General features: G+C 42.9%; 2 protein-coding genes across 7 annotated transcripts in view; one reads left to right on the top strand and one right to left on the bottom strand.

Annotated features, from left to right (window-relative positions):
- Nucleotides 1-13521, top strand: part of EIF4ENIF1 (eukaryotic translation initiation factor 4E nuclear import factor 1) — a 35152-nt gene extending 21631 nt beyond the window's left edge. For 3 of the 5 annotated variants that reach the window (XM_073313538.2, XM_073313541.2, XM_073313537.2), the window contains 10 exons: nt 85-314; nt 2948-3019; nt 3508-3691; nt 4231-4310; nt 5052-5191; nt 6277-6361; nt 8937-9069; nt 11182-11523; nt 11814-11978; nt 12704-13521. In XM_073313538.2, coding sequence (XP_073169639.1) covers nt 85-314; nt 2948-3019; nt 3508-3691; nt 4231-4310; nt 5052-5191; nt 6277-6361; nt 8937-9069; nt 11182-11523; nt 11814-11978; nt 12704-12945 — 1673 coding nt within the window. In that variant the 3' untranslated portion in view covers nt 12946-13521. The remainder of the gene's footprint in view (nt 1-84; nt 315-2947; nt 3020-3507; nt 3692-4230; nt 4311-5051; nt 5192-6276; nt 6362-8936; nt 9070-11181; nt 11524-11813; nt 11979-12703) is intronic. The other 2 variants (XM_073313540.2, XM_073313539.2) reach the window with 1 other exon arrangement.
- A 3547-nt stretch (nt 13522-17068) lies between these two features.
- On the bottom strand, nt 17069-26280 carry DRG1 (developmentally regulated GTP binding protein 1). Of its 2 annotated transcripts, none has more exons than XM_073313556.2 (9): nt 26158-26280; nt 23879-24002; nt 22905-23080; nt 21730-21799; nt 20389-20558; nt 19803-19933; nt 19411-19578; nt 18879-19001; nt 17069-17456 (listed from the first exon to the last, which is right to left on the bottom strand). In XM_073313556.2, the coding sequence occupies exons 2-9, from the start codon at nt 24000-24002 to the stop codon at nt 17357-17359; spliced, it is 1062 nt and encodes a 353-aa protein (XP_073169657.1). In that variant the 5' UTR covers nt 26158-26280; the 3' UTR covers nt 17069-17356. The 2 variants fall into 2 exon arrangements, with proteins under 2 accessions (XP_073169657.1, XP_073169656.1); XM_073313555.2 differs by lacking the exon at nt 26158-26280 and adding an exon at nt 24356-24493.
- Nucleotides 26281-27537: the final 1257 nt, after the last annotated feature.

The raw sequence follows: 27537 nt of genomic DNA, 5'->3' as shown, positions 1-27537 counted from the left end.
CAGATCTCCACCCCTTCTATACACTGGTGCATATGCTTGTAAAGTGAGCACCTAGTTTAACTGTCTTCCCCTTCCACTTCTCAGCACATTCAGGAGTTGTACTTTCAGTGGAAGAAGTAGAAGCTGGGCTAAAAGGCCTGAAAATGGACCAGGAGGGGAAAAATGCTGCTCCATTCATGGCACAGCAGATGGAGGAAGCCCTGAATGTGGCTGGCTCCAGACAGCTCAAGAAAGATGGAGATATGTCTGCATTTAATAAATTAGTCAGCAGCATGAAGGCAAGTGGGACTCTACCATCACAGCCCAAGGTCAATGTAAGTAACAAATTCCTGACACTAAAATATAAACAGATCCATGACAAGGTACAGGAAATGAACCGGAAGTGCCTCAGCATGTCTCTGATTTCATATTAACCATTGGTTGGATATGATGGGGTGATGGTAAATATACTGGCCTTGAGAATGAAATTAGTAATATTAAGTGAGATTATTTCTGGGGAGATGTTGGCAACTGGACCCCTTCCATGTAGGGGATCACTGACCAGAAGAGCTATGTGCATGTTTTCCAGTTTAGTCTGTAGCTGAACACCTCCAAAGTTTCTAGTAGTTAAAATTTAATAGTGTTGTCTAATCAGACAGATGCTAGACTTCACAAGTGGACCTCGACTGAAGATTTAGGAAGTCTGCTCAGTCTGACCCCCAAGCTAACGGGCAAAGTTCTAGATCTTGCTTGACAAAAATCACATCTTATTTTACAAAAAATTGGCCATTTTGGTTAGGGGAGAAGGCTTATCTCTGCACTTAGTCTTGCCCAAAAAGTTATGCCTTGAAGGGTTAACTTGTATCTTTCTGTTGAAGGTTTATTTCTGTTGCACATCGCACAAAGCACATGTGTTAATGACCTTATAGAGAACACTACCTAATACTGCTTTTTCCTCTTTGTGTTAGTGGAACTGTTGGAGCAGTTTCCCCAGTAGAAACACTGAGATCAGTTGGGCCTCCTGCACTACTTCAGATGATAGCAGTAATACTTGTAATAGTCAGGTGCTCTGAAACCTCTTGGCTTTAATGAGTATTTGTACAATTGTGTTAATACAGATACAGTGTACAATACTAAGACTGTTAAATTTTAAAATAGCACGTCTTTTTACTTAATGGAGTAAATCATGACTATCTCTAACATGAGGTAGACTGAGAATTATACTAAACTTTAATCTTTCAGAAAACAAATGGGATCTCTGTATCCAGTAGGAAGTATTTGATGCATTATTGTGACTTCAGACTATAAATGCACTTTAAACCAATGGATCTTTAGTTATTGTAAAAATGGTGGCAAAACTTGAATATGGTGTCTTATGTATTTCTGTTTAACTTCAGATTTAGTCAGTTGATTTCTTTGTTTTTAATTTCCAAACTTGCAAACAACCTGGAATTTGAAAGTCAACTTCATGATTTTTCTTAATCACTTGTAAGACTTCTCAGGACAACTCATGCTCTTCACTATACCTATCCAACCTCTAACTTTCTATACAGAACCATATATGAAGGCAAAATTAAGAAAGTGGGGTTTCAGAAGTGTAACTTGAGGTATGAATTTGGCCTGTAGAATTATTGCTGTGAACTTATTTTATAGTCAGGTTTTATCTTGCTAAAATGGCGCAACACATGGCAGAAACTGAGCATAGTTAATCTGGAAGGCACAAAGACACACATACAACTCACTTACTGTCTTTAGACACAGGTCAAAAGAACCACACTGTTGTGATTTTAATAAAATTCAGCTTTTCTCATCTAGTCCAGTGCAATCTCTCTCCAATCTGCAAACACCAGTTTATGCATATCTGGAAGGTTTGGGGTTTATGACTTGTGGGTCTCTAAAGACTCTTGAAACAAACTTTCCATGTAAGTGCAATAGAGGTTTTCATACACTATAAATGCACTCATTTAGTACTGGTCTCTCTGCTGGAATTGGAAGTTTCTCTGGGATAATGGATTGCACAAATTAAGAACTGGAGTATGTGCATGATAGCTGTAGGAAAAAGGAGGGCTTTTCCATGTCCCAGTCTATAAACCCTTTGATTTTTTTTCCAAATGTTGACAATATCAAGGCATGTAGTCTTGTATAGTTACAAAGTTTGTAACTATACATCTATTAAATAGAAATTGCTTATCTGTTAAACTAATGTTGTACCAAAATTAAAAAATTTCAACATAATTGTCACTCACACATATTGGAAAGAGGGATGAGAGGACAAGGTTATTTTGCTATTTTGTATCTTTTGTTTTGCTGGACTACTCATTCAAGCTTCAACATTGTATTTGATCAGAAGCAAACTGGGTGAGTGGGAAGATTTTTTATAGCAAGGTATGTCGGGCATCTTAATTTATTTCATCACTTGGTTAATTTTTACATCCCCCATAGATTACCATGCAAGCATCAAGATAATCAATTTTATGCATCAGAAATGGACTCAAAGTATTCTAGATCAGATCTCACCTCTTTTCATATGGTGGACTGACTCCCCTGTCACCCACAATTTCCTATCATCCTTATGGCAACTATAGCATAACTTAAATTGCATAGGTAGCTAAATTTGTGAAATACTTTAACGGATAAAAGCTAGTGAAGCCTGCACTGACAGCACTTGACAATTTAGAAAATCTGTTGGACCTCAGTCAGACCTACAATCAGCAGTTTTAACTGGGACCCATCTGAGCTGTTTAGCTAGCAGTGCTCATCAGACTTAAATTATGAAATTGTAATTATCAGTGGGATAAGAAGGTGGTTTGACTCTTAATGAAGTATGTACAAGGATCTTTATCACGACATCTTGTGGTGGATGTCCCCTAAGTTATGGGAATGGTGTGGGTTCTGAACCTCCTTATTATAATCAAATCTTTACAAACTACATGCAGATGTGAGAAACTGTTTTTTTTTTTTAACTTAGCAAAGCCTTGAAAGCCACTTGATGTCTCCTTCTGAGATCCCAGGCCAACCTCTCCCAAAGAACATTTTGCAGGTATTTCTTTTTGAGATTGTCACCTTGAAATGCTCCTTTACTCTCTTGTGTGAGAAGCAAAAGATCATCCCAAAATGTGATTTTTTTACACACATTGTGGATTGCAATAGGGATATCAATAGTCAGATTCATTCCCACCAGACAGAAGCAGAAAAAGCATATAGGAGAGATGACATGCTAAGTCATTGACAAGATTGAGAACTAGCTATTCAAAACTTGCCACGACAACTGTCCGGAATATCGGAACAGAATTTTCCAGACAATAGAACTTTTATGAGGGAAAAACACTAAAATTACAGAGATTAGTTTCTTCTGTTAAAGAGAAGCTGGATGGGCCATTAAACTTAACTTGACAGACTTCATGTACACACTTACATTGTATGTGTATAGCTGTCAATGTGGCACAAGTACTACTGTCTGCAGATTGTATGAAAACTATATAAATATGTCAATATTTGACCGCTATTCATTACTTTTTTTTCTCCAAGGAACTTCTTGGTCCACCCATTGCCAGACCTGCTTCATCCAATGTTCTTAGTGGCTTGATAGGTGGCTTGGAACCTGCAGCATCTTTGCTGAGCCAACGAGCACTTTCCCCTCCAATTTCACAGGTGTTTCCAACTCGGGCTGCTTCTGCAGACTACCTCCGTCATAGGATCCCCTCACCAATTGGTAAGAGACTGCTTCTAGCATGCAGAACTTCTTATAGGGAAGAGGAGATGGATTTTCTTTTGAAGCTTCAGTTTTAAAGCTGAATTCAGAGAATCACTTTGGTCAGTAACATCTAACACTTAATGGGTGACTACCTTAAGGGCCATCTGTCTCCTCTGCCTCTTCAAAGAATCCCATCTGCTGCTGATGAAGTCTGAAAACTCCAACTGACTTGGTTGGACCTTGATAGTACTGCAAATTAAAGACTAATTATACTTTATACTGTAGACCACAGTGCTATGAACAAGAAAATACTTTTTCAGGCACTGGCTGGCACAGTCTAGTGCAAAGGGCATAGCTTGCTTCCCAGGGCAGCTGAGACAAATGCCTTGATGCTTTGCACAGATCTGCAAGTAAGCTAGAGTGGTATTGAGGAGCTTCAAAAGCAATCCATCTAACCACCTTTTGAATCAAGGAAGGTAACTGGGGAGAGGGCTGGAGTCAAGGGAGGATAAATGTCTGTTCTAAAACTTGTAGATAAAGTTGTCGTCATTCTATAGGTTTTGGACCAAGTTCTCAGCAATTGCTCAGTGATCCATTTCAGGGGATGCGGAAGTCAATGAGCCCAGTTGCTTCACAGGTTAGATTCAGTGATTTCTGAAACTTAAATATTTATTAATGAGCACCTTTTTTTTAACCATTTCTTGCAGGACCTATTGGGAATGTAGGGGGTTTGAATGATGGAATGCTAATTCTTTCATATTGGCAGTTACCATGAAGATGCTACTTGTAGTTGAATCAGGAGGGGAGGGATAGCTCATTGGTTTGAGCATTTGGCCTGCTAAACCCAGGGTTGTGAGTTCAATCCTTGAGGGGGCCATTTAGGGATCTGGGGCAAATATTGGGGACTGGTCCCACTTTGAGCAGGGGGTTGGACTAGATGACCTCCTGAGGTCCCTTCCAACTCTGATATTCTATGATTCAATCTTTAGTTCTGATGAAGCATGATATTCAGCACCTCACTCTTGCACTCCTGGGGGAGATGTGCTTCAGCCTTGGATCGTGAGAATGCACTTGCCATCATTTCCAGTCTGATAACACTGTTGCTGGGCCCAGTGGGCCTATTCTCAAATGTCTTTAGAACTGTGTGTACTTTTTTGCAACAGTATATTGAGATGAATTGGAGACAGTAACTCAGTGGTGCAAGTTTAACTTTCAGATGAACTTACTAAAATGTCTGCCACTCCTGTTGACTGTGTAGTTGTGAGTACTTTCAACTATTTCAAACCTTTGTATTTCCTTTTATGGAATAGTGCAAGATCTGGGATAAAAAATAAGTTTCACTAAGATTCTAATGCCGCCTCCTCCTCCTTGACTTCAGATGAGTCCACTGGAGATGCAGCAAGCTGCCTTAGAGGGACTAGTTCTACCACATGATTTAGCCATGCAGGCAGCAAATTTCTACCAACCAGGTTTTGGCAAACCACAAATGGACAAAAGCAGAGATGGCTTCAGGAACAGGTGAGATTCTAAACTTGCTTGACTGGAAAACACTTACTTATGATAGTGCATGCCTTTCACCTTTTCTATGCCCTGTTCCTTTTCAGTGGAGTCCATTGCTCATTACCCTTCCTCAATAATGATGTACTTTGGTTTCAAGGCACCTATTCTAGCCTTATTGCCAGGAAGTTATATTGGCTTATGGTGTGATGTAAAGCAGACTAATGTGCCTGACTAGAAAATAGGATTTCAGAACTTATGTCATGGAAGATAAAGAAACAGTCCTAGTAAACATCATCATATGGAAAAACCTGAGCTTTTAATTGCAGCTGACAAGTAAAACACCTTGTTCTCGTGGCTCAGTGGCTAGGCAAGTGTATGCATTGCCATAGGCCAAAGTAATAAAGCTGATCTTGGAATTTGCTTGCTAAGCAATAGAGCTCAAGCATAGCATGAAATATGTATCTTTGTGGGTAAACAGGCCATCCACTTTACATATAACCTCTTTGCTAGGACTTGATAATTCACCTGCTATGTCCACCTTGAAAGCTGGTTGTCTAGCATCTTGGCTGGCTTTCATGGACTGAGGTATATTAAACACCCTTTACAGCAAAGCACTCATCTTGAGTCTACTTCTAATGTAATTAGAACTTGTAGAATGAGAAGCCAAAAAAACTAGAACTACTGGAAGATACATGACATTTTAAGCTTATTCAGAAGCTAATGGCTATAAAGACCAGAACTATAAAATAAGATTGTGTGAAAAATCTTAACTAAACTCCAAAACTACTGGATAGAAAATTGAATCTAGTCCTCCTTTACCCACAAGTGAAAATGGCAATTAGGAAAAATCAGCTGTACAGGCTTTTCTTGAACAGCACAATGACTACTTCATTGTTTTTGAAGCAGGAAATTATTATTTGCACTTAAATGGCAATGTGATCTATAAAGGGTGAAATTTGGAGATACCACATTGATACCTGGGCAGTCACTAATTTTGGTATATCCTAAATTATACCTATTTTTTTAGCATCAAAAAGGTGAAAAGCAGGATTACCAAGACTATAATGCTGCCTTCACCTCTTAACATTCATGTCTGTTCATAGGCAGCAGCGAGTGACGAAGTCTCCAGCACCAGGCCACAGAGGGAATGCATCTTCTCCAGCTCCTAGTGCATCCATCACTAGCATGGTCAGTACTTGCATCAATGTTTCCTTAATATGGAGAGGAAGAGGGTTAACTTTAAAGCAGCATACTACCATTCTTGAAATACCTTGCCATTGATGCTATTCTTGAAATACCTCGTAAATAACTTATGATAGGATTAATGCAGTTTGAGAATAACTAACTACTTGTGGCTTGGATGAGTTCATCTCTATTGGCACACTGGATGACCATATACAATATGGTCATCCAAGTGTTAGTCATTCTACTTCCTTAACCTCATTTGGATTACCTCTTAGATTTGGAACAATGTCCTCAGCCTCTCATTGATTTAATATGAAAATTCAGGCCTTCATGTTAATCCTCGAAATTTAGGTTTTCATGACTCGTGATTTTTAGGTGTCTTAATGTTTGAGTTCCCAACGTGGGACACAGTGTGTGTTGTCCCATCCTGTTCTCTCCCTCTCTCCTTGCCCCCCCCCCCCAAAAAACCAAATACTAAGCACTTGCATTCTATCACATAGGTGGTGGGCAAACTACAGCCCACATCCAGTCCATGGGACCATCCTGCCTGGCCCTGGAGCTCCTGGCTGAGGAGGCTAGCTGCCAGCCCTTTGGGCGGTGTGGCTGCAAGCTGCCAGCCCTCTGGGCGACAGTTGGATAGAGGGTGAGGGGGCAGTTAGGGGCAGGAGGGCCCTGGTGGGGGGGTGAGGGGGCAGAGACCAGGCTGTCTGGGGAGGCACAGCCTCACCAACCTGGCCCTCCATACAGTTTTGGAACCCTAATGTGGCCCTCAGGCCAAAAAGTTTGCCCACTCCTGCTCTATCAGATCATGAGTTAAGAATCTAGAATCTTAACTACTCTTGAATTTGGGCCTTTACTAGAAACATTAAATGGCAATTAATTCAACTGAAATTATGTAGGACTTAAATCTATGAAAGTAGCTTTGTCATCCGTTAATCCACAATTGAACAAAAATAAAGGTTTTGACATTTGAGTTTAAGTAAAATATGCACTACAGTACAGAAAAGTCCCCTCTTGATATAAGGACAATAGTTCCCTAGCTGGTCTGCAGAGCACTTGCTGGTGGCCCATAGCAAGAAGTCTGGCCACCACATTCTGGTTCTTTCAAGCTGCTGCATCAAACAGCTAAAAATACACCTACCTAATAACTGGTTCCATGTAGGCAATTGTTATAGTTGCCACAAAGATGTGTAATTTTGGGAGGGGAAGTGCCTTTCATGAGAATCTAAGGGCCTGTCTACACTGGGAGTTATCCACTGAAAGTGGATTAGAGCTAAACCAGAATAAGTCCCTCTTGTCACCATATGGAGTTACTCAGGAATAGCTACTGTGCTTTAAATTCACACCCTTTCTTAATCTGAATTGCCTGTCAAGTGCAGACAAATCCTTAAGTATACACAATGAGAACCCTTGTTCTAAATCTCTGGGCTCTTCTAGTACAAAGTAAACTCATGCACTTCTGGTAAAATGAGATTCATAAAAAGTAAAAGCAGAAAATAAACCCAGAATAGTGAAGACAAGCAAAACAATCTTGGTTGGGGGCTCAACCACATTAGGCATGACAGGAAATGTTGCCTTTAAGTGCGGAATGTTTATTTGAAGGGAAAATACTGATTACTGGGATGCATGTGACCTTGTGCAGGGTTGCAAAAAAAGTCTCTATTTGCAGACTAACAGATATAATGCCTAATACAGTAACTCCTCACTTAACATTGTAGTTATGTTCCTGAAAAATGCAACTTTAAGCGAATCCAATTTCCCCATAAGAATTAATGTAAATGGGGGGTTAAGTTCCAGGGAAACTGTTTTCACCAGACAAACTCACTTATATATTCACTCAAACAACTTAATACTGTACACAGCGATGATTGTGAAGCTTGGTTGAGGTGGTGAAGTAAGAGGGTTGGATATTTCCCAGGGAATCCCTTGTTCTTAATGTGGCCTCTCACTCTACAAGGCAGCACAAATGAGGGGAGGGGAGACAGCACGGCACAGGCCCACACCCTGTGTGTGGGGGAGAGAGAGATGCACATTGCCCTTTAAGTATGCTGATGGCATTCTAAGTACATTGCCTTTAAAAAGATCAGGAAGTTGAGATAGCAGCTGCAGCCAGCAAGCTCTATCTGTCCTGTCCCCACCCTGCTCTATATGGAGAAGGGGTAAGCAACTGGGGGGGCAGGAGTAGGGGGAGGGGATAGCCCCCCTTCTATCCTCCCCTGCACAGCAAGCAGGAGGCTCCCAGGAGCAGCATATGGCAGTGCAGGGAGGGAGAGCTCAACTGCTGGCAATTGGGTGGCTGCAGCACAGGGAACTTACGGGAGCTGATAAGGGGGCTGCCAGTCTACCCTGGTTCCAAGCCCCCACCAGCTTGCTCCAACAGGCTGCTCTTCCTGCAAGCAGTGGACAAAGCTGCCAAATGACATAAGGGAGCATTGCGCAACTTTAAATGAGCATGTTCCTTAACTGATCAGCAACAAAACAACGTTAACTGGGATGACTTTAAGTGAGAAGTTACTGTACCTTATACTAACTGTTCTGGGTATCATTTGCTCACTGTCAGTTACTCTTTTTTTCACAGCTTTCTCCTTCCTTCACGCCTACCTCAGTGATTCGTAAGATGTATGAAAGCAAAGAAAAAAATAAGGAGGAGACAGTTTCTGGGAAAATAAAAGCCAGTGATAGTAAAGATGAAGGTCAAAGGACACACGAAGGTACTATAATGGCTTTGTTCTTGAAGGCAGATTCACAATTCACAACTTTTTTGATTCTAGCCTTGTGTATTCCTGCTCCTTAAATTAAAGTCTGGTCTCTAAAGTAGTGTTAAGACATTCCCAACTGCCAGGACAGTGTTTATGAAGATGTACTTCAAACTTCCTGTACCTCTTACTAGGAACCTAACTGACCTCTCCCTGAGCAAAATCCACCACTGTGGGCTTTGATAAACTCACTTTTCCTGAAGGTCAGGTCCTCTTGGATACAGTTGCACAGTGGTGTCTAAAAGGATGACCTGAAAAATCGAAATGCTGATGATGGCTTAGACTTGCAAACAGGGTTTTTTGGCTTCTAACCTATTAGAAAAGGGTAGGTTGGTAGGAATTGTGTATTTTCCCATGTTAGACACTTCCATCCTTTTCTTATTTGAGAAGAGTTCTTGGGGATCAGGTGCAATCTAGAACTCTTGAGACTGCCCTTAAATGACTTGCTCTGCCAGCTGAGACTTTATTCAGCAGATACTTGTCACCTTGCTTAAAGGATGTCCCAAGCAGAAGTTAAGAAGAAATGCTCAAAATAGTAACTGGTTGACCCAATAAAAATAGTATGGTAGAAGGGTAAACTGGAACTGAGAGAAATTTATATTGTGAAGATTCTGCAACTGCTTCTGACCAGTCACAAACGAAATAATGGCCCTTTTCTCTACTCCCTTTGACAGTCATTTCAGCTGACTAAATATAGCCTGGTAAAAGATTTCTAACTCCCACAGTGATCCAGAAGCAGTTTTGTTTTGTTTTTGATACCTCAGCTGCACCTTGTAGGATTTTTGTTTTGTAGAACCAGCTTCAAATGCAATGGAAGATTGTGGGGATGAAAGTGGTTATAATGGCATCAAGAGCCAGACAAGATTTCTTTAAGATGAATACCTGGGTAAAACATCTACCCCTCTCACATTGCATTTTAGAATTTAATGTGGCTAGATGTAAATAGCCTTACAGCACCTCTTATTCAGATGTTTCTGCCTCACATGGTTAGATTTCATCCACTGATTAACTTTGTAACTTGACAACAAAATTGAGCTGGGGTTTGGAGTAATTGTTAAGTCAGTAACCTTAAAAATGGCATGAGTATACACTGATGGAGGACTGGGCTTAGAGGTTGCTGCAATGGAGGAGCCTCTGGAGGAGAGGAGAGACCTCTTAAGATCTGAAAAGCTGCAGCTTCGTTCTCTTCACCTTCACTAAACGTTAGTGGACATGGCATCCTCAGTTGACTCTGCCCTTGGTTACCAGGATATTTCCTCCTGTATAACTACTTCTATTCCTCAACACACTTGTTGATCCTTCTTCATTTCTACTTCCTAGCAGTTAAATTTTTATGGATGTTGGCTTACTAGATGAGAAGCTTGTTTTGCCTGTAAATTTTTCATCTTTGGGAAAACTGATAATCCTGTGCATTCTTTTCCCCCTCTAACTCTAGAAATATTCTGTGTGGTTGTGGGTGCCTCAGTCTCCAAGGGGCTAAGGACTGAGTGCTAAAAGTAAGGACTACCTCCAATTTGCATGTGATTAATTCCAGTAGTTAAGACTGGATGTGTCTCCCCAAGAATACAAACTTACTGGCAAAACAATTATCACTTAATCAAACTTAGTTGTATTTCTAAATTATAACCTGTCCAACTGGATTCCAGGCATGCTCCTCTATCAGTAAAGACTGCATCCAATCCTGGAGCTACAAGGGCATTGTTGGTAGGCTCATGTAGCTAATCTGAAGAACCTAGGTTTGAAGGACATCACTGTACTGAGCTAGGTTTTCAGACCTAGCTTGTCAGTGTTTCAGTGTGAATTTAATAAAGCTGAGACACTAACAGTGGATTTTTTAACTCAAATACTGACTTCTCATTGCTTCAACTTTCCTTTGACTTCTGAAGGAATCCAGGACAGAGGAGGCAAGTGGTAGGAAGACACCTGACTAAATTCAGACTCTTGTATATCTTCCAGACTTGAAATTGATAGTCTAGCAAATACCATACCTAGCTTTAAGACATTTCTGCCTTTTGTACATTGCACAACTAGAAATCAGATTTAAGTCCTATTTTAATTTGACTACAGATAACTTACTATCAGCTAGCTTGGTGGAGAATGCAGATCAAGATCCTTCACCTGCTATAGGTACCAAACTAGCTGCATTGCAACGCTCTGCATGTTCTACACCGCTTTCTCAGCCAAACCGTTGCACCAAAGAACAAGACTACAGGCCTAAATCAACTGGCAGAAAGACTCCTACAACAGCCTCCCCTGTACCAGGGTCTCCCTTCCTTCGTCCTGTTCACCAGGTACCCCTTGTTCCCCATGTACCAATTGTACGACCTACTCATCAACTGCATCCAGGATTGGTCCAGAGGATGCTGGCACAGGGGATGCATCCACAACATCTTCCTCTGCTGCAAGCAGGTAATCCTTTTACTTGTACCACTTAACTGCAAGGGTGAAACTTCAAAATAAACTTGTTCTTAGCCTCAAAGAAGCACAGACACCCTTACATAATGCAAGACTAAGACATGTGGTGATTGCTACAAATAGGCTATTTTCCCTATACAACAAACACCTTTCATAAGGCTGACAGTACTCTCTCAAACCAATTACTAAACAAGTGTTCCTTGTAAATAAAGCTCCTTGTTTTATATTTCTGACATTTTAATAAAGCAAAGTAATGAGCTTCTCCAACCTTGTCTCATCAATAGGTATGATTCCTCCAGGGATGGACTTGTCTCACATACAGGGAATATCTACTCCCATCCTCGGCCAGCCTTTTTATCCATTACCAACAGCTGGCCATCACCTCTTAAACCCACGCTCTGGGACACCTCTGCAGCTGGCAATGATGCAACAGCAACTACAGCGATCAGGTAGGTTAAACAAGAGAATCAAAGATAATTATGGCGTTCTAGACCTGACTAGATCTGCACCCTAGGAACTCCTTTGTACTGTCCCATGTTCAATGAATGAACTTAGCTAACTGAAGGCACCTGGTATCTGTATGCTACAGTTAAAACTTTCAAAGTAGGAAACTGTCATCCACAAGAACTAGGCTTCAGGGGAGAATGTAAATTCCCTAGATAGCTTGGGAAGTCGGAACCTTCCTTTCCACTTAACTGTAGCATGATTACTCTCTCCCTGGATCATGGGGGTGACCTTTTTTTGGCCTTTCCTTCAGCTGCTGGAGTGGGTTTTTCACCTCCTAGTGCTTCTGCCATCTACTTGGCTGAGCAGCTGCCTCTCCTCTACCTTTTTCCCTTATTTGGGAGGCCTTGGATAACCCACAACTCTTATTACTCTAATCCTTTGAGATTGACACTCATGCTGATGGTCTTTCAGCTGAGATCTGGATGTGGTTTCCTCTAGTAGTAAATGTACTAATTTGAGTTGCTGCTGCTGCACAGTGGCATCAGTATGATCAACATGCAGTTATTAGGCTAGGGAAATACTGAACTCCATAGTAGTTCACATTTGCCCTGTCCAGTTTCCATATTAGCTGTTCATTCACAATTCCTCTTAGGAAAAAAGGGGTTTCCTGGCCTTAACTCTCTACTTTTTTTCTCTCCCTCCTCCCCCCTTCTCCTACCTCTAATAGTTCTCCACTCTCCAGCTTCTGGAGCACAGGGATCTGCTGTTGGTGTGCAAACCACGCCTCAGAATGTGCCATCTCGGACTGGACTGCCTCATGTACACTCACAGCTTGACCATCACACCAGCCAGAGAAGTGGTTCTCCTATTGGCCTTGCAAAATGGTTTGGTTCAGATGTTTTGCAGCAGCCCCTCCCTTCCATGCCATCCAAAGTCATCAGTGTAGATGAACTGGAATATCGGCAGTGAGCAGTGACCTCTAGGAGGCTGGGTAGCTGTTTCTTTAGACTGGAAAAAGAGTCCTGATAGTATACATTGTGCTTCACCTGTTTGTTTTGGGGCTTTTATTTTTAGCACTCTGTGCAGAACTTCTTTTCAAGAGACTAAAGCACATGGCACCTGTCCTGGTCTCCATGTCTGGGTCAAGACTGAAGGATCCATTATGGCTTGAACCATGAAGCCTGAAGACATTTAGATGCAATACAAAGCCAGTTTAATCCTGGAAATGTCTATTTTTTGTTTTTGTAAAATATGTGAATGAAGTGCTGATAACCTCTGGTGTAGAGGGAGCAGCTAAGGGTTCCTCCTGCAGAAAATTAAATGTATAGACCCTTGTGTACAAACTTGTGTATAAACAATCTTTTGTATATATACCTAGGATAGCTTTTTTGAACCTATACAGCTGTACATAAGAGTAGCTGATAAGTTGAGCTTTAGTTGTGCCTATGGTTTGGATCGCTCCATTGTACATGTGGGACTTTTGTTTAAGATTAAAGTTGCAAATGCCAAGTGTGTGAGTGAACAAGATAAAGCTGATTTCTCTTCTTGCTGTTTCTCTCATGTCTCCCTCTCAGCACATTTCTCCTTGTCTTATGTAATGTGCAGATTCAGTGTAGCTGAAGTTGAAGTAAAAGCCCACAACTTGATCCTTGTACAACAAATGTCTGATTCCTTGTGGTTTTTCCATCAAAGGCAGGAATAGTTTCTTGAAACTGCTTCAAAGAGGAGACGTGGTGCAGTGAGCCAAAAGGGTCAGTCCTTTAGTCTGCAGCCCAAGACTTTGCACACTGCTCCATATTCAGTCAAGGTAAATGCATACTGTATTGGTTGTCATAGTGCTCACAGCAGGGTTGGCTCTGGTCCTCTTGTTAGCTGCACTATTGTTTTAATTTGGATCTTCCAAAGTTAAAGGTCAAAAAATTGAGCCTTTAACTTTCTTCAGCGTCTTAGAACCCTTAATCCTTTACATAACCATAGCTACAGTAACTTGTTCTATGCTAATCTCCAGCTCTATTTGTAGAGGGGAGTCCCAGCACCATGTCCCATCTAGCATGCATCCATTGATGCAGTTACTGTGAAATCTGGATGGTTTTTTCTTCTGCTTTGAGGGGTGAGGGTATTCTGAGCCTATTGTGTATATTTGTTTTTTAAAAATGGGTTTTTTAAAGCCTGTGCTTCATCAGGTAGTGTATGTACTCCCATCTTTCTACTGCATGATTCCTGCATTCACTTTCTCACTTGGAGTCTAGTACTATTGCCTTACCTGCTTATCAGACCTTTCACCTTTTTTTTAAAAGGTGAAAGCAAACTCTAAGTTCTCACCAAGATTTGCTCTTCTCTGAATGCAAAACCAGCAGCAGAAAATCACTTGACTATTCTATAAACTGCCAGCAAGCTGCAGGAGGTTTCAGATAAGTAGACTTTTGTGCAGAAAGAGCAGGTGGGCACCTTTAATGTGGAATCTATTGGGATCACAACTATTTCGTATAAAGTCTCACTGGTTATTACTCATACTCAACAAGGTCAATGATGTAAAACACAATCACCACTCATCTTTGTAAAACTTTTCATAAATTTTTAACTTCCCAATAGCATTCTGTAAATAAAAGTCAATTCTACCAGCTTTCTGCCTCAACTGCTCTTAAACAGAACTGTCCCTTCAGATGACAGCTGCCCTTTTGCTGTGACTTGCTTCTTGCCATGTTATTCCATGGGAGTATTAAGCAAAAATACTCATTTTAAAAAATAACTCTGTAGATAATAGCTATAAACCAGAACCCTAACTTAAGATTTCCAAATGCAGTAACTAGTTCCTTTGTCATGTTTTTCTGACTGCCTTGTGGTTACACTGTAAATGTAAGTTCTGTGAAAATATCTTGTAACAAGATTATTCATTCTGGTCTGAATAATCCACTGGTTCAGGGACATATAAAAGTGGGCCTACTTCAAGCTATCACTAGCTTCAGGAAGTCAAGTGCCAAAGTTTTCCTTGGTCAACTAGCTCAAGCAAAAAACACACCTAGGTTGGTCTTTCCAGCTGCCAAGGCTGGGCTAGCAGATGCTTACTGCTAATATTTTTCCAAACCTCAACTGCTGCAAATTATCTATAGTATGAGAAAAGCTAGCTGGAGCTATTGGCTCTGGGGCATGGGGCCCCTGGCAGTTGCCCTGATTGCTACTGCCTAATGCTAGCCCTGGCTCTTACATGCAGAAACAATTGTGGCACAGGTGGGGTGTGGAGTTTTTATAGCGCAGGGGTGGGGGCTCAAAGGAAGAGGCTGAGAACCCCTGCTATAGAACACAGAAGGCTACTGAATCCTGCAAAGCACCTTAATCTTTGACTTATAAATGGCTGAACTAGTGCTATAGTACAGGGTTGTTTCACCAGGCCACCTCTACTTTTTTGGGGGGAAGAGAAAAGGAGAGAACTTTAAAAAAAACAAAACTTCACTACTGTACTGTGTTGCAAGCCTTAGCCTAGTGATAAAATAAGGAAAGGACTGTAGATTGCCAAAATCCAAAGAACCAATTTCTTCACTAGCAGCAGGTCCTTCACTTGCTCTGAGTCTCTGGCAGCACTGAGGGCTGTACTGCTGAAGACCTGGCCAGACAGGACCATCCTGCAGGCTGGAGGTTTGCCTAAACCTTTAACAACCAGTTCTAAACCAACTTCAAAATTTAACTGGTTCATGCACTCCAGCTCATGACTGACTGTAGGTACTACAACTTTTTTCCAGAGCAGTACAGTAAATTCAAGTAAATACAGCTCATTTGTACAATATAAAAGCTATCACAAACTCCCTTTCTGTGCACTTTCAATGAGGCTTTAGTGTTGGGGCAGAGGGGGGTGGTCACTTACTGTAAACAACCTAAATTCAACAGTACACTTAACTGGAGCTAGAATGTTAATAAATAGTCTTGTACCTATGTAATGCAGCTCTAGACTGAATATGGAAGAGACTAGTAGTCTCATGAATTGCATATGGCATGCTACTAGTCCTTATCTCAGCCAGGAAGAGAAGCTACTGTAATATCCTTCCATGCTATAGGCCTTTATGCAGAGGGAACCTTGTATAATTCATTAGCAAATTACTAGTGAAAGAGGTTATCCCAAATGACTTTCTAGCTAGCTGTTACTGAAGGGATTCTACTACCTTCACCACAAGCATTAGCTTACTTTTAGGTATAAAAGTAAGACAGGCTAAAGCTTCCACCAGCATTCATTATCTCTTGATTATCAAGCCAACGTACAAGAGTTGAGAGATGTTAAATTTGTATCTCTTGGCTAGTTTTATAGCCAAGGAGCACTCACCACTGATTGTTCTTTAACCAGATTAAGTTTGTTTAGCATTAGGTAAATTCCAGCATGCTTTTGCTTCTAGAAAGGCAGCAGTAACAGGTACTGTAGACCACATGAATATTCTACTTCTACATTGCAAAAGTCAGAGTTATACTTCTGAGAAGGAAAAAACTCCTATGACCTTATTGCCTTAGAGGACAGACAGAAGTATTCCATAATCTAAAACTTTTTTTTACCCTAAACATTTAATCTTAATAGCAATTTGTAGATCTCCCTAGAGAAACTAGCAAGGCTTTACATCTTAAAAGGGAAATCAACTTTCAGAAGACTCTCCTGTAATATCAAGTAGCAGAACTTTGGAGAAACACTACAGGAATATCCCTACACCCTGTAATCCAAAATTATCCATTCAATGCTGAACAAAGGGCATCCTGTTACTACCCAAGCAGAACTTAAGTTACCACAAAAGAGCACCAAGAAAGGTAAATTCTTAAGTGGACAAAGTGAAATGTAGACCAATGGCCCTACCAAGCAGCATAATTAAATATTTAATGAGATGATGGGAACATCCCTCAGTCCTCTGTATCATTGAGCAACAGCCAAATATGAGGAATCAGCTGCAGAGCTGCAAGGCATAAACCCTTAAATATTTAAACAAACACCTTTTGTGAAGGCTGGTAGAACCAGGCCTTCCTATTCTGAAAGTAGGGTTCATATGAGTTCTGCATTGGTAAAGAACAATTAGTTTCACTCTTGTATAAATTCCCTTCTTCCTGCCAAAAAGCATACAACTTTCAAAGCTCGCAAGGCTTTATTTTAATCCTTTTACCCTTGTGAAGCATGCAAGTACCCAACACATTAGTTTCACACCATGTCCCCAAAAGAAACTTCTCAGATCTTTATCAGGATTGTGACACTGCCTGACAGTAATCAAACATCCTTCTAGCCTTGGCAGTCTATCACTATAAAGGAAGCAACTGTCAACATAATCTTCCCCCTCCACAGCACTCAAAGCTGAGCATAAGGGAAGAAAGTCACACTGACAAAGTCAGCCCCCATGGCAAGTTAGCAGGAACAATTTTATTTCTTCACAATCTGAATGACATCCTCATCCTCAAGTGTGTGATCTTTGCCAACTTTCTGCGGATTGTGTTTAACAGACGAACCCCAGACCAGTGCACTGAAGGGAAGAGAAAAAAAAAATTAACTTACAAGGCATGGCAGTGCCACATAAACACCCTGCTTACTGTGACAGGCAGGTGCTATTCTGTATATACAGAAGGTAGCTTTCTAAAAAGATATCATTTGAGCAGGTACTCGTATATGGGCAAAAGGTCTTTGTCTCAACTCCACCTGAAGAGTAGAAGCAGCCACAGATATTATTAAGCAAACAAAACAAAACAGTCCCTTGTACAGATAGGTAAAGTACCTATCATGCTGTGGATTAGTTATTTTCAGGCTTTTAAACATATATAATCCCAGGAGAGCATTTTGCAAGTAAGCCAGAGACAGAATAGCACAGAAACATTAAATCTAACCATAGAATCATAGTGTTAGAAGCAGTGTTCCCTCTAATTTTTCCCACACGTGCAGAATGAATTATGTGCACCAATATGGAGGTGATGTGTGACATCACCTTCATATTGGTGCACCTAAAATTCATGTGGTGGGGATGGGGTCAAAGGAGTTTGGGGGTGTACTCAGGACTGGGGCAGGAGGATTGGGGTGGGGGGGGGAGGTGAGGACTCCAGCTGGGGGTGAAGGAGAGTGCTCCAGGAGTACAGCAGGGGGAAGAGAGAACTCTGCCCAGCAGCACCTTGGCTGTGGAGAAGAGGCACCTCTCCCTGCCACAGCAGCTCCAGAGTTGGGGCTGCAGGATAGGCATCTCCCTGCCATCCACAGCAGGTCCAGGCCGGGCTGGTGCCCCAGCTGGTCCAGGGCTGAGCTGGGGCTGGGGAAGGGTCACCCCCATAGGCATAAACTCTGTGGGTGCTTCAGGGCTGGAGCACCCCCAGAAAAAAAAAGTTAGCAGGTGCTGCTCAGCAGCAGCACCCACTGGCAGCCAAGCTCCTTCCGTCCTGTCCCCACTGATCAACTCCTCCCCCTCCCTCCCACCCACCATGAACAGCTGTTTTGTGGCATGTTGGGAGAGGGGGGGAAGAGGGGAGTGCAACAATGGGGCATGTTTGGGAGAGGAAGCAGGGAAGATGCAGGGCGGGGCCTGGAGTGGAGAGGGGGAAAAAAAAAATCAAGCACCCCCAACTAGAGGGGAAGTTGGCGCCTATGGGCACCCCTCCCCTGGCAGGTTCCCTGAGCACCTGCATGGCACTGAACAGGCTGCTGCACAGCTTACAGGGAACTTCGGTTAGAAGTGACCACAAGGGTCATGTTGTCTAACCACTGCCAACAGTAACGGAAGACAAATAGAATTCTATTCCAGTCAGGCTAGAAAGTCAAGTCCTGCAGTTTCCTCAAGTTATAAATATACTGGGGGGAAATAAGTAAAAAAAACTTGGCCCAGTATATACCATTGGAAAGACAATGTGGAGGGGGTTACTGCATTTCTGGCATATGGTAACAGTCTTTTGCAGACAGTACTTACTACTTAAATTCTTTAATAAGATTTTTGTGAATCTTCATACAAAAATCCTCCACTGTGGTTCTGGAGTCAGGAAGCACCACAGGAGAAGTGTAGTCTGGTAACTGTCCTTTAGGTTTGGTGTAGCTGCAATACAGAGTGACCAATCAGCCAATAACAAGCACTACCTCCCTTCCCCCCACTCCCCATCTTCCTTTTAACACAGCAGGGTCTTGTTTCCACACCACCCTAAATCACATCTTGAACAATTATTCTTGAGACTGTAGTGGGAGTCCTGATTTTTTGTAAGTTATCCTTTCACAGCATTTCTTTCATCCTCCTACTAGGAAGTAAGGCAACACAGATCCCAAAGCCGAGGAAACAGCTCTTGTCTGTTATCCCTATTGTACAACAGACAAACTGCATGGCTTCTGATTTACTTATCAAATAAAACAGATTTTTGATGACAACGTTCTGTACCTGCTTGCAAGAAGCCATTATATCTAGAATGGATGAATGAGGACTCCCAGCTAATCCAGCAGCCATGAGAACTCACATTCGCACCAGCCTCAGGTAGTCCCAAATTCTCTCCAACAGATCATCAAAATTCCAGCGGTGGTGAGCAGAGATTGGTACACAATGTGGCACTTTGTAAATGATATCCAGTTCTTCAATGGATATCTGGTCAATTTTATTCAGCACATAAATACATGGGATATAAACTCTGCAAAGAGAAGGAAACAGTGGTATGAGGATGTCAGCAACACCCAAAATTACTTCCTTCTACTCTCATAAGAAAAACCATCTGAGAGTGGGTATGAAACAAGGACTAGTGAAACTGCAATCAATATCTTGGCTTGTATTGGAAATAGACTTTGTAGAATAGCTTTTTTGTAATTTAAATGTAGGCATGCTACCCAGCAGGATTTCCATGCCCTGACACAGTACCTGTTTCCTTCAACAACGTCGATTAAGTCATCAGCAGTGGCATCGCTGCGCAGTGTGACATCAGCATTATGAATTTTATACTCTGCTAAGATGCTCTTCACTGTTTCAGCATCTAGCTCGCTCTGAGGGCACTGTAACAGACACAAGTTAGACAGGGAATGGAGGAGTTTACATTCCGTCAGCTATTACAATTACTGATGCCAACACCTAGCACAAAGTGCCTACTAACCAGAAATTATTAATATATTGCACATCACTGGAGCGGATGCTTTTGGCATAGATGGGTTCTGGCCATTGGAGAGGAACCTCAATTCACAGTAGAATCTTATTGATCCCACTTGTCCCACTAATGGCTGTAGTAAGATGTTTTCAGAAGCAGCACTTCCATTCACTTAGTTACAACAAGTACTGCCTCCAAAAAGGTCATTGCTGCAAGAACAGGCACCCGAGATGCAGAAGAAAGACCCTTTCCTAATCACAGAACCAGTACCTCCAGATTCTCCATTCATGGCAAAAGCATCTTCCTAGAATCAAGCAGCTTTCTGAATCCCTCATCGTAACAGCCTGTTGCAATTTCCATACTTACAGTAGCTGTGAGGTTGATGCCACCTTTATCTTTCTTCTTATAACCAATGTTGGGGGGCTTGCTGTTCAGCCGTATTCCAAAGCCCTCCAGTTCATTCTCAATTATCTTTTTGTGTCCCAGTGGTTTCAGTACATCCAGAACAATCAGAATTAGGTTACAGGTTCGAGCAACTGAGGATCAGAAAATAAAGTTCCTCAAAAGGGTAAATAAACACACCCTTTCAAATACCAGTAGAACAAACAAACAAACAAAAATCCATCAAAGTTGGTGACAAGATGAGATACCATCAGTGGGCTGAACCCTACCTAGGTTGGTAGCAACTACAATTTAGTTACCCTCTGAACTTTGTTCAGAGGTCTACAAGAGCTGAATTTCTAGTCTCAGTCTATTTTCTGGTGTTTACGTCACATAAAAATGGCAATCTTATAGTTCAGAGATTTTAAGGTCAAAAGGGACCATTAAATCATCTAGTCTGAACTTAAACCTACCTAGTTAATACCCTGGATAGCACACTGAAAGGCCAATGATTGAATGGCCCTGGAGAATTAATTATCTTTTTACCTCTAGAAGTAATAATTGAAGTCAGCTGGGGAAGCAATGTGGGGAACACTTACTCCCACTATCCGAGCTGTACTTCCAGTTTAACAGAGAACTTCAATCTTCAGTGCCATTACACTGGCACGTTGGGTGAGCAATAAGTTATTTCATGGCTGAATTTAAGACGAGGCATGATGAAGTTAGTGAAACCCATGAGAACCAATAAGGAATAAGTCATGTCACATTTTTAAAGCATCACTATATTTTCTGGCCTATAATCTATTTGGTTTTCCGTTACCAAGTGTTGGTCAAATAATGTCACCTAATGCAGATGTTTGATTCTTTACGTCAGAGTCTAAGTGGCTGAAATAACCCTGATGTCTATGTTTTGATACCACAACAATAGGCATAGGAAACAAGTGAGAGAGAGAGAAATTAAAAACAGCCTTGTTTAATGTGAAATTGTGTTGGACTCTGAAGCATTAGTGCACTTCAGGGCAGAAGCCATGATGACACAAAACATCTCAGCACTAGGAAAAGCCCAACCTTCAGGCAATCTAGCCATGCAAGTGGAAAATAGCTACGCCTCCACTGACTACAAATTAAATAACTCATTTCATCATAAAAAGAAACCAATGCTTCCACAGCATTAGAAATACTGACAGCACATATCAGGAGTTCCAGGGCTCAGAAAGCCATCTCAGACCCATACAACAATCACTCTGAAACCTGGCCTTTCCACCAGCATGAAAGATAATGGATAAATTGGCGACTGACTGCTTCCTCCAGCCCTGCAATACTCACCTGCAATGACCTGCCGGCCTCTTCCTTTCCCATCTTTAGCTCCCTCAATAATTCCTGGGAGATCAAGAAGCTGTGTGTTTAGAAGAGAGGAAGGAAATCCATTATGTACAGAATGCCTCTCTTCCCACAAAGGAAGAAGACCTCATCCCATTTCTAATATTAACTGAATCTATTGGCAATCTGAGTAAACAATAATAGACAATTATTTCCCCTTTGAATACTACACATAGCTTTCATAGATTCCAAGGCCAAAAGGAACTATTGAGATCACCTAGTCTGACCTCCTGTGTAACATAGGCCCCATAATAATCCCTAGAGCATAGTTTTTAGAAAAAACATCCAGTCTTGATTTAAAAATTGTCAGTGATGGAGAATCCACCACAATCCTTGGTAAACTGTTCCAATAGTTAATTACTTTCACTGTTAAAAATTTACACCTTATTTCCAGTCTGAATTTGTCTAGCTTCAACTTCCAGCCACTGGATCATGTTATGTCTTTCTCTGATAGAATGAAGTGCCCATTATCAAAAATCTGTTCCCCAAGTAGATACTCGGGCATGGTAATCAAGTCACCCCTTAACCTTCTCTTTGCTAAACTAAATAGATTGACCTCCTTATGTCTATCACTACGTGGAATGTTTTTTAATCCTTTATTCATTCTTGTAGCTCTTCTCTGAACTCTCTACAATTTATCAACATCTTTGCTGAATTGTGGACACCAGAAATGGATGCAATATTGCAGCAGCAGTCACACCAGTGCCAAACACAGAAGTAAAAGAACCTCTATACGCCTACTTGAGATTTCCCATTTGTCCATCCAAGGATCACATTAGCCCTTTGGGCCACAGCATCACACTGGGAGCTCATATTCAGCTGATTATCCACCACAACACCCCAAACTTTAATTCCCTTTCTGTACTAGTGGAAGGAAACATGGTGATTTGTGTTATATGAAATGAGGAAGAACTCCCCTGCTGTAGGACTTTCCCACTGAAGCACAGTGAGAAGTACTGACAACTGCTTAAAGTTAAAACTCAAAAAAAGGTTTTTAGACGTGTCTTCTCAAAACATTCCCATATACTACTTTACCTCTAACTTATTAACATCAGACTAGATAGTTCAGCTACAGCCAGAGCCAAGCTATACACCCCTCCTTGTGAGCAAAATGTTCTCACCTGTATCTTTGCTCCTTTGTATCTAATGACTCCAGGCACAGTAGTTAGTGTGGTGAACTCATATGCTGCCACTTCAGAATACACACCAGCAAGGTTACTCAGCAGAGTAGATTTCCCCACTGAGGGGAAACCCACAAACCCAATTCGAGCATCACCAGTCTTTGCAACATCAAAACCTACAACATAATAAAAAAAATTAACAAGAAAATTCAAAGGTCCTCTGATGTTGGAGAGGAGGCCCATTAGTATGACGTATACTTTCCAAGGGAAGGAAATGTAGTCCATGTAGCTTTACTATGGAGGCACAGTCTACCTACTCCTCTCAGAATTGATACTCCATATTCACCGATGTACTTAACATGGACTACACTTTCACATTTAAAAATGAGGGCTACTGCAAGGTGCTCCATTAACTGCCAATCTCAGGTCTCTGCTAATGCAGCCCTTTCACTACATCCTCAATAAATCTACATACCAAATACCTAGAGATTAAAGCAATTTCTGTCTGAGGCTCTGTATCTAACAAAGAAAAAAAACCTCACTTGGTTCCTCGCTGTAGCTGCCACCACTATTCTGAGACTATCGGGGACACGCTTTGCAGCAGTGCCACAGTCCAATTTTACAAAAAGGAGGACTTGGGGCACCTTAGAGACTAACCAATTTATCTGAGCATGAGCTTTCGTGAGCTACAGCTCACTGCATCGGATTCAGTCTCTAAGGTGCCACAAGTCCTCCTTTTCTTTTTGCGAATACAGACTAACAAGTCCAATTTTAGTAGCTCGCTGGAGCGGATCCAGTGAGTCTGTCCACCAGCACCGCGGAGCGCCCTGCCAGCGGCCGTGTGGACAAACCCTAGGAGCAAGTTAGGGCACCCAAAAGTCAACAGACGCCCCTTTGGTTCAGCTACCGCCACACACTGCCCCCGGAAACGGGAAGTGACGCCTCTGGAGCGGCGCCCCCGAGGGGCGACCCACCTTCTCCGGGGCCGCCGCCGCCGCCTCCTTTCGGAGTGATGAGCTCCCGCCGCAGCTTGGCCAGGCGAGCCTTCAGCAGCCCCAAGTGGTGAGCCGTTGCCTTGTTCTTCTGCGTCCGGGCCATCTGCGGAAAGTCACAGCGCGACGCTACTGACCCACCGGGCAGGCAGCCGGCGGGAGGCCAGGGCCCGGCACTTTCTGCCCGCGGAGCCCCCCGCACCCTCCAGCCGCCCGAGTAGGCCGGAGAACCCAGGAGCCCTGATCCCCCATCAGCAGCCTGCGGGGCCGTCACCCCGGCGCGGAGCCTGGCCTCCCGCAGGGAGCACCACGGCCTCCCGGGGCCGGGAGGGGGCAGCAGCCGGGCGCAGCGCCCGGCACCGGGAGACCCGCAGCTGGCCTAGCCAGCCGCCTCCGGCCGCTCCCCGGGGAGCCGGCAGATCGGCCCTCCCCCTCAGCGGGTGGGGGGAGGGGAGGTACCTCAGCCTCTATCTCCGCGATCTTGGCCAATGTCCCGCTCATGTTGGCGACGATCCCCGCCCGCTCGGCGACCAGCCACCCCGGCCCCGCTCCTCAGCCCCAGCACTGCGCAGGCGCACAGCTTCGCGGGAGCCTGGCAGCACTCGCGAGATCCCACCGAGTTCCCACAGCAGGCCAAAGGAGCCGGCCACCGCCGGAACATAGCCCCGCCCACTTACGAGCCAAAGCCACGCCCAAAGTCCTACCCACGCTCCGGCAGATAACTCCGCCTCTCCCCAAAGCCACCGCCCCCAGAGGAGAGCCCCGCCCGCACACGAAACTGCGCCCTAGCCCCTCCCTCTCATAAAACCGCCTCTCCAAGCCGAGGAGGACGAGCCTCAAAGTCACAGAGCTAGTGGGTCTGCGGGCTGAGCGCCATAGCGCCCCCTAGGCGTCAGCACCGCCCTCTGCGCCGCGCAGCCTCCCTAGGCCTCACCTAAGCCTCAAGGCGTGGGATGTGGGTAGCTGGCACGCTGCGCTGTCTGCAGTGTGGTTAGAGTGGGCCACCCTAGAGATGCCCTGGCACAACACTGGAGGGAAGCTGTCCCCCCGCCTGCTCCTATCCTTCGCTCAGTCTCCAACCTCCTACTAGGTGCCTTTGCTTGGCAACCTGCACGGGGAGGGGGGAATGGAAACACGCCAGTCAAAGAGCAACTCTAGTTGCTTCAGAGACATTAAGAGAAAATAAAATATCTTCCAGGGTTTCCTCTTTCCTACCAACTAGGCATGGCTGGAGAGAGGCTGGGGAATCATGATTGCCCACTGCAAGGCAGCGGATGCGCTGCAGAGATTGAACCAGGGATTTCCCAGTATAACTAAAAGCATAGGCGACTACAGCTTGAGCTAAAACTCTAGCTGAGGAGAATGTAACAACTCATGTCCTCTGCAGATTACAGGCCCAGTGGGTTACACAACCTTCAATCAGTAGTCAGGTGCCAGAAAATTATGAGTCTGTGGGAAAACACACTCCTATTTCTATTATGGCTGTTGTTTGTATTACCATAGCACCTAGGGACCCCACTCTTAGTTCTTCCTCCAGCTGCAATTCCAAGGCAATAAAACTATGACAATTTGTATGAGGAAGATTTCAAGGTTGGATGAGAGAGTTTTTAAATGTCTCACTGAAGCACACAGCAAAATCTTCCTTCATAAAAAGATAATGGTTTTAAAACTACAAAAGGAAGACATCTCCCTCCATATGAGTGACATGGTGGATCTGTAAATCTTATCAGTAAACAAAAAGGTGGACTGTGATGAGCAGTGCAGGCTCTCTGGGCCCTTAAAATAGGCCTTCTTGGCTGCATAACCCTCCCCAGTTTCCCAAATAAATCAAAGCAAATGTTGCATGGAGAAAGGGAGCTTGGACCCTGAGGAATCCCCTTCAGAGCTCAAGGTAAGAGGGCAGGGCAGCTGTAGCTAATATGTATATAAAACAGATCAGGTTGGGTAAATAGTGGCTTCTTGGTCCTATTGGGATCCAGGAAGTGCTAAAGTGATCCTGCTAAACGACCTCTCCCTAGCCTAAGGGGAGGATCCACAGGACCTGGAAGCCAAATGATTCTGGAGGACAACTAATAAAGGAAAAGTTACTATCCCTTAAAGGGGAAGCTCTTTACTATAGATACTTGTTTGGTTTATTGTGTATTGAAAATTTAGTTTCTTAAGCAGTCCAAGGAACTGAGGGCTTTACAAAGAGCAGTTACACTAGCTCTTAAAATAAATTTAAAGTACTACCTAAAAGTGGATTCCCACCCACCTCTTACCTAATAAGTATGTTCTGTGGCTCTTGTGGAGAGGCCTGTGGGTCTCTGATATACCACAAGGACTTAGTGCTGCACAAAAACACAGTCCAAACCTTTGGGTGTCTCCCCACAGCTCTGATCACATGATACTTCCTGTCCTGTTTAAAAAAAAAAGTCAATAACCATCCTGAAAACATGATTACTAAGACTAACATAACAACCAACCCTCAGGACCAAATAATTCCTAGTTCTATTACTGGTGTAAAACATACATGTGTAGGTGCTTGTCCAGTTGGTTCTAAACTTAAGGGCACATATTGTATCTGGCTAAAAACTCACCCCCTTTGTAGGTTTTGGTTTAATTAACAAAGATACTAACAATAGCTCTGTTTAAGCTTGTTCCTTAGGCTTAGTTGCTCCTAGGGTTCCTACCTCAAAACTGCTTAGCCTAGACCCTCAGAAAGTAACTCATCTCTCTTATGTCCAGGGGAAATAAGGAGCTACCTGCCTCTGAGCTGGAGGAACCCTCCTAAGCCTTTCCCAATAGGATCAACATCTCCAACAGTAACAGAGCATGGTGTTTCAGGCAAGCACCACCAGCCTGCAACATAACCTTTTACAGTGCAACAAGGCTTATTCAAAGCAGACTAATAATGGGTTACACACGGAGTAATATTTTTTCTCTTTAGTGTGATGCCGGCCTACCAGGAAATATATTTGAATAGTTAAATCCAAAGAAGATATTGGAAGACTGACATGAAAATGGACAGGTGTAAGAATGGCAGTTGGGACATCTCGGAAAGTGACTGTTTAAGAAGTAAATAGTTGGGGATTGGGTAGTTGGGAATGGACATATGGAGGCACAGTTGGTATTAGGCCCTTCAGCGCATTGGCTAGAACTGGCGAACTGGAACAGAGCAGTCAAAAATTCAGAGGATACTACTAGAGCACAGAGACAACATAAGGGGGCCCTTGAAAAGGTGAGAGACTGGGAACAGGCAGGGTGGAATGTTAACAGAAAGCTAGATATCGTGTCAGGAGCACAATTTTAGGGACGTGAGGAAAGAAAAAGGGAAGAAGAAACCAATAGAACCTGGGAGAAAATTAGGAGAGAAAGGGTCAGAAAGACACTGAAAAATCCACCCGAAAGTCTGACTGAGCCCCATATTATCTCCCTGCACTGAGGGGCCATGGAGGATGTGAGTTGCTGCTTTACCTGCCTCTTGTCTTCCTTTTTTTTTTTTTTTTTAATAGAAAAACAAAACTTTTAGCTGAGAAAGTTCTGTTCCCTAAGGCAGTTAGTTCTGATGAATGTAAATGGATTCAGGGTGATATCCCCACTACAGAGGTAATTATGTAACACGATCAACCTCTCAACTCGCCCAGTGCCTAAACATGGGA

The sequence above is a fragment of the Lepidochelys kempii genome, chromosome 15 (assembly GCF_965140285.1).
Source record: "Lepidochelys kempii isolate rLepKem1 chromosome 15, rLepKem1.hap1, whole genome shotgun sequence".
In the NCBI taxonomy this organism is placed as follows: domain Eukaryota; kingdom Metazoa; phylum Chordata; order Testudines; family Cheloniidae; genus Lepidochelys; species Lepidochelys kempii.
Note: the sequence above shows the minus strand (reverse complement) of the source record. Positions and strands in the feature narration are given on the sequence as shown.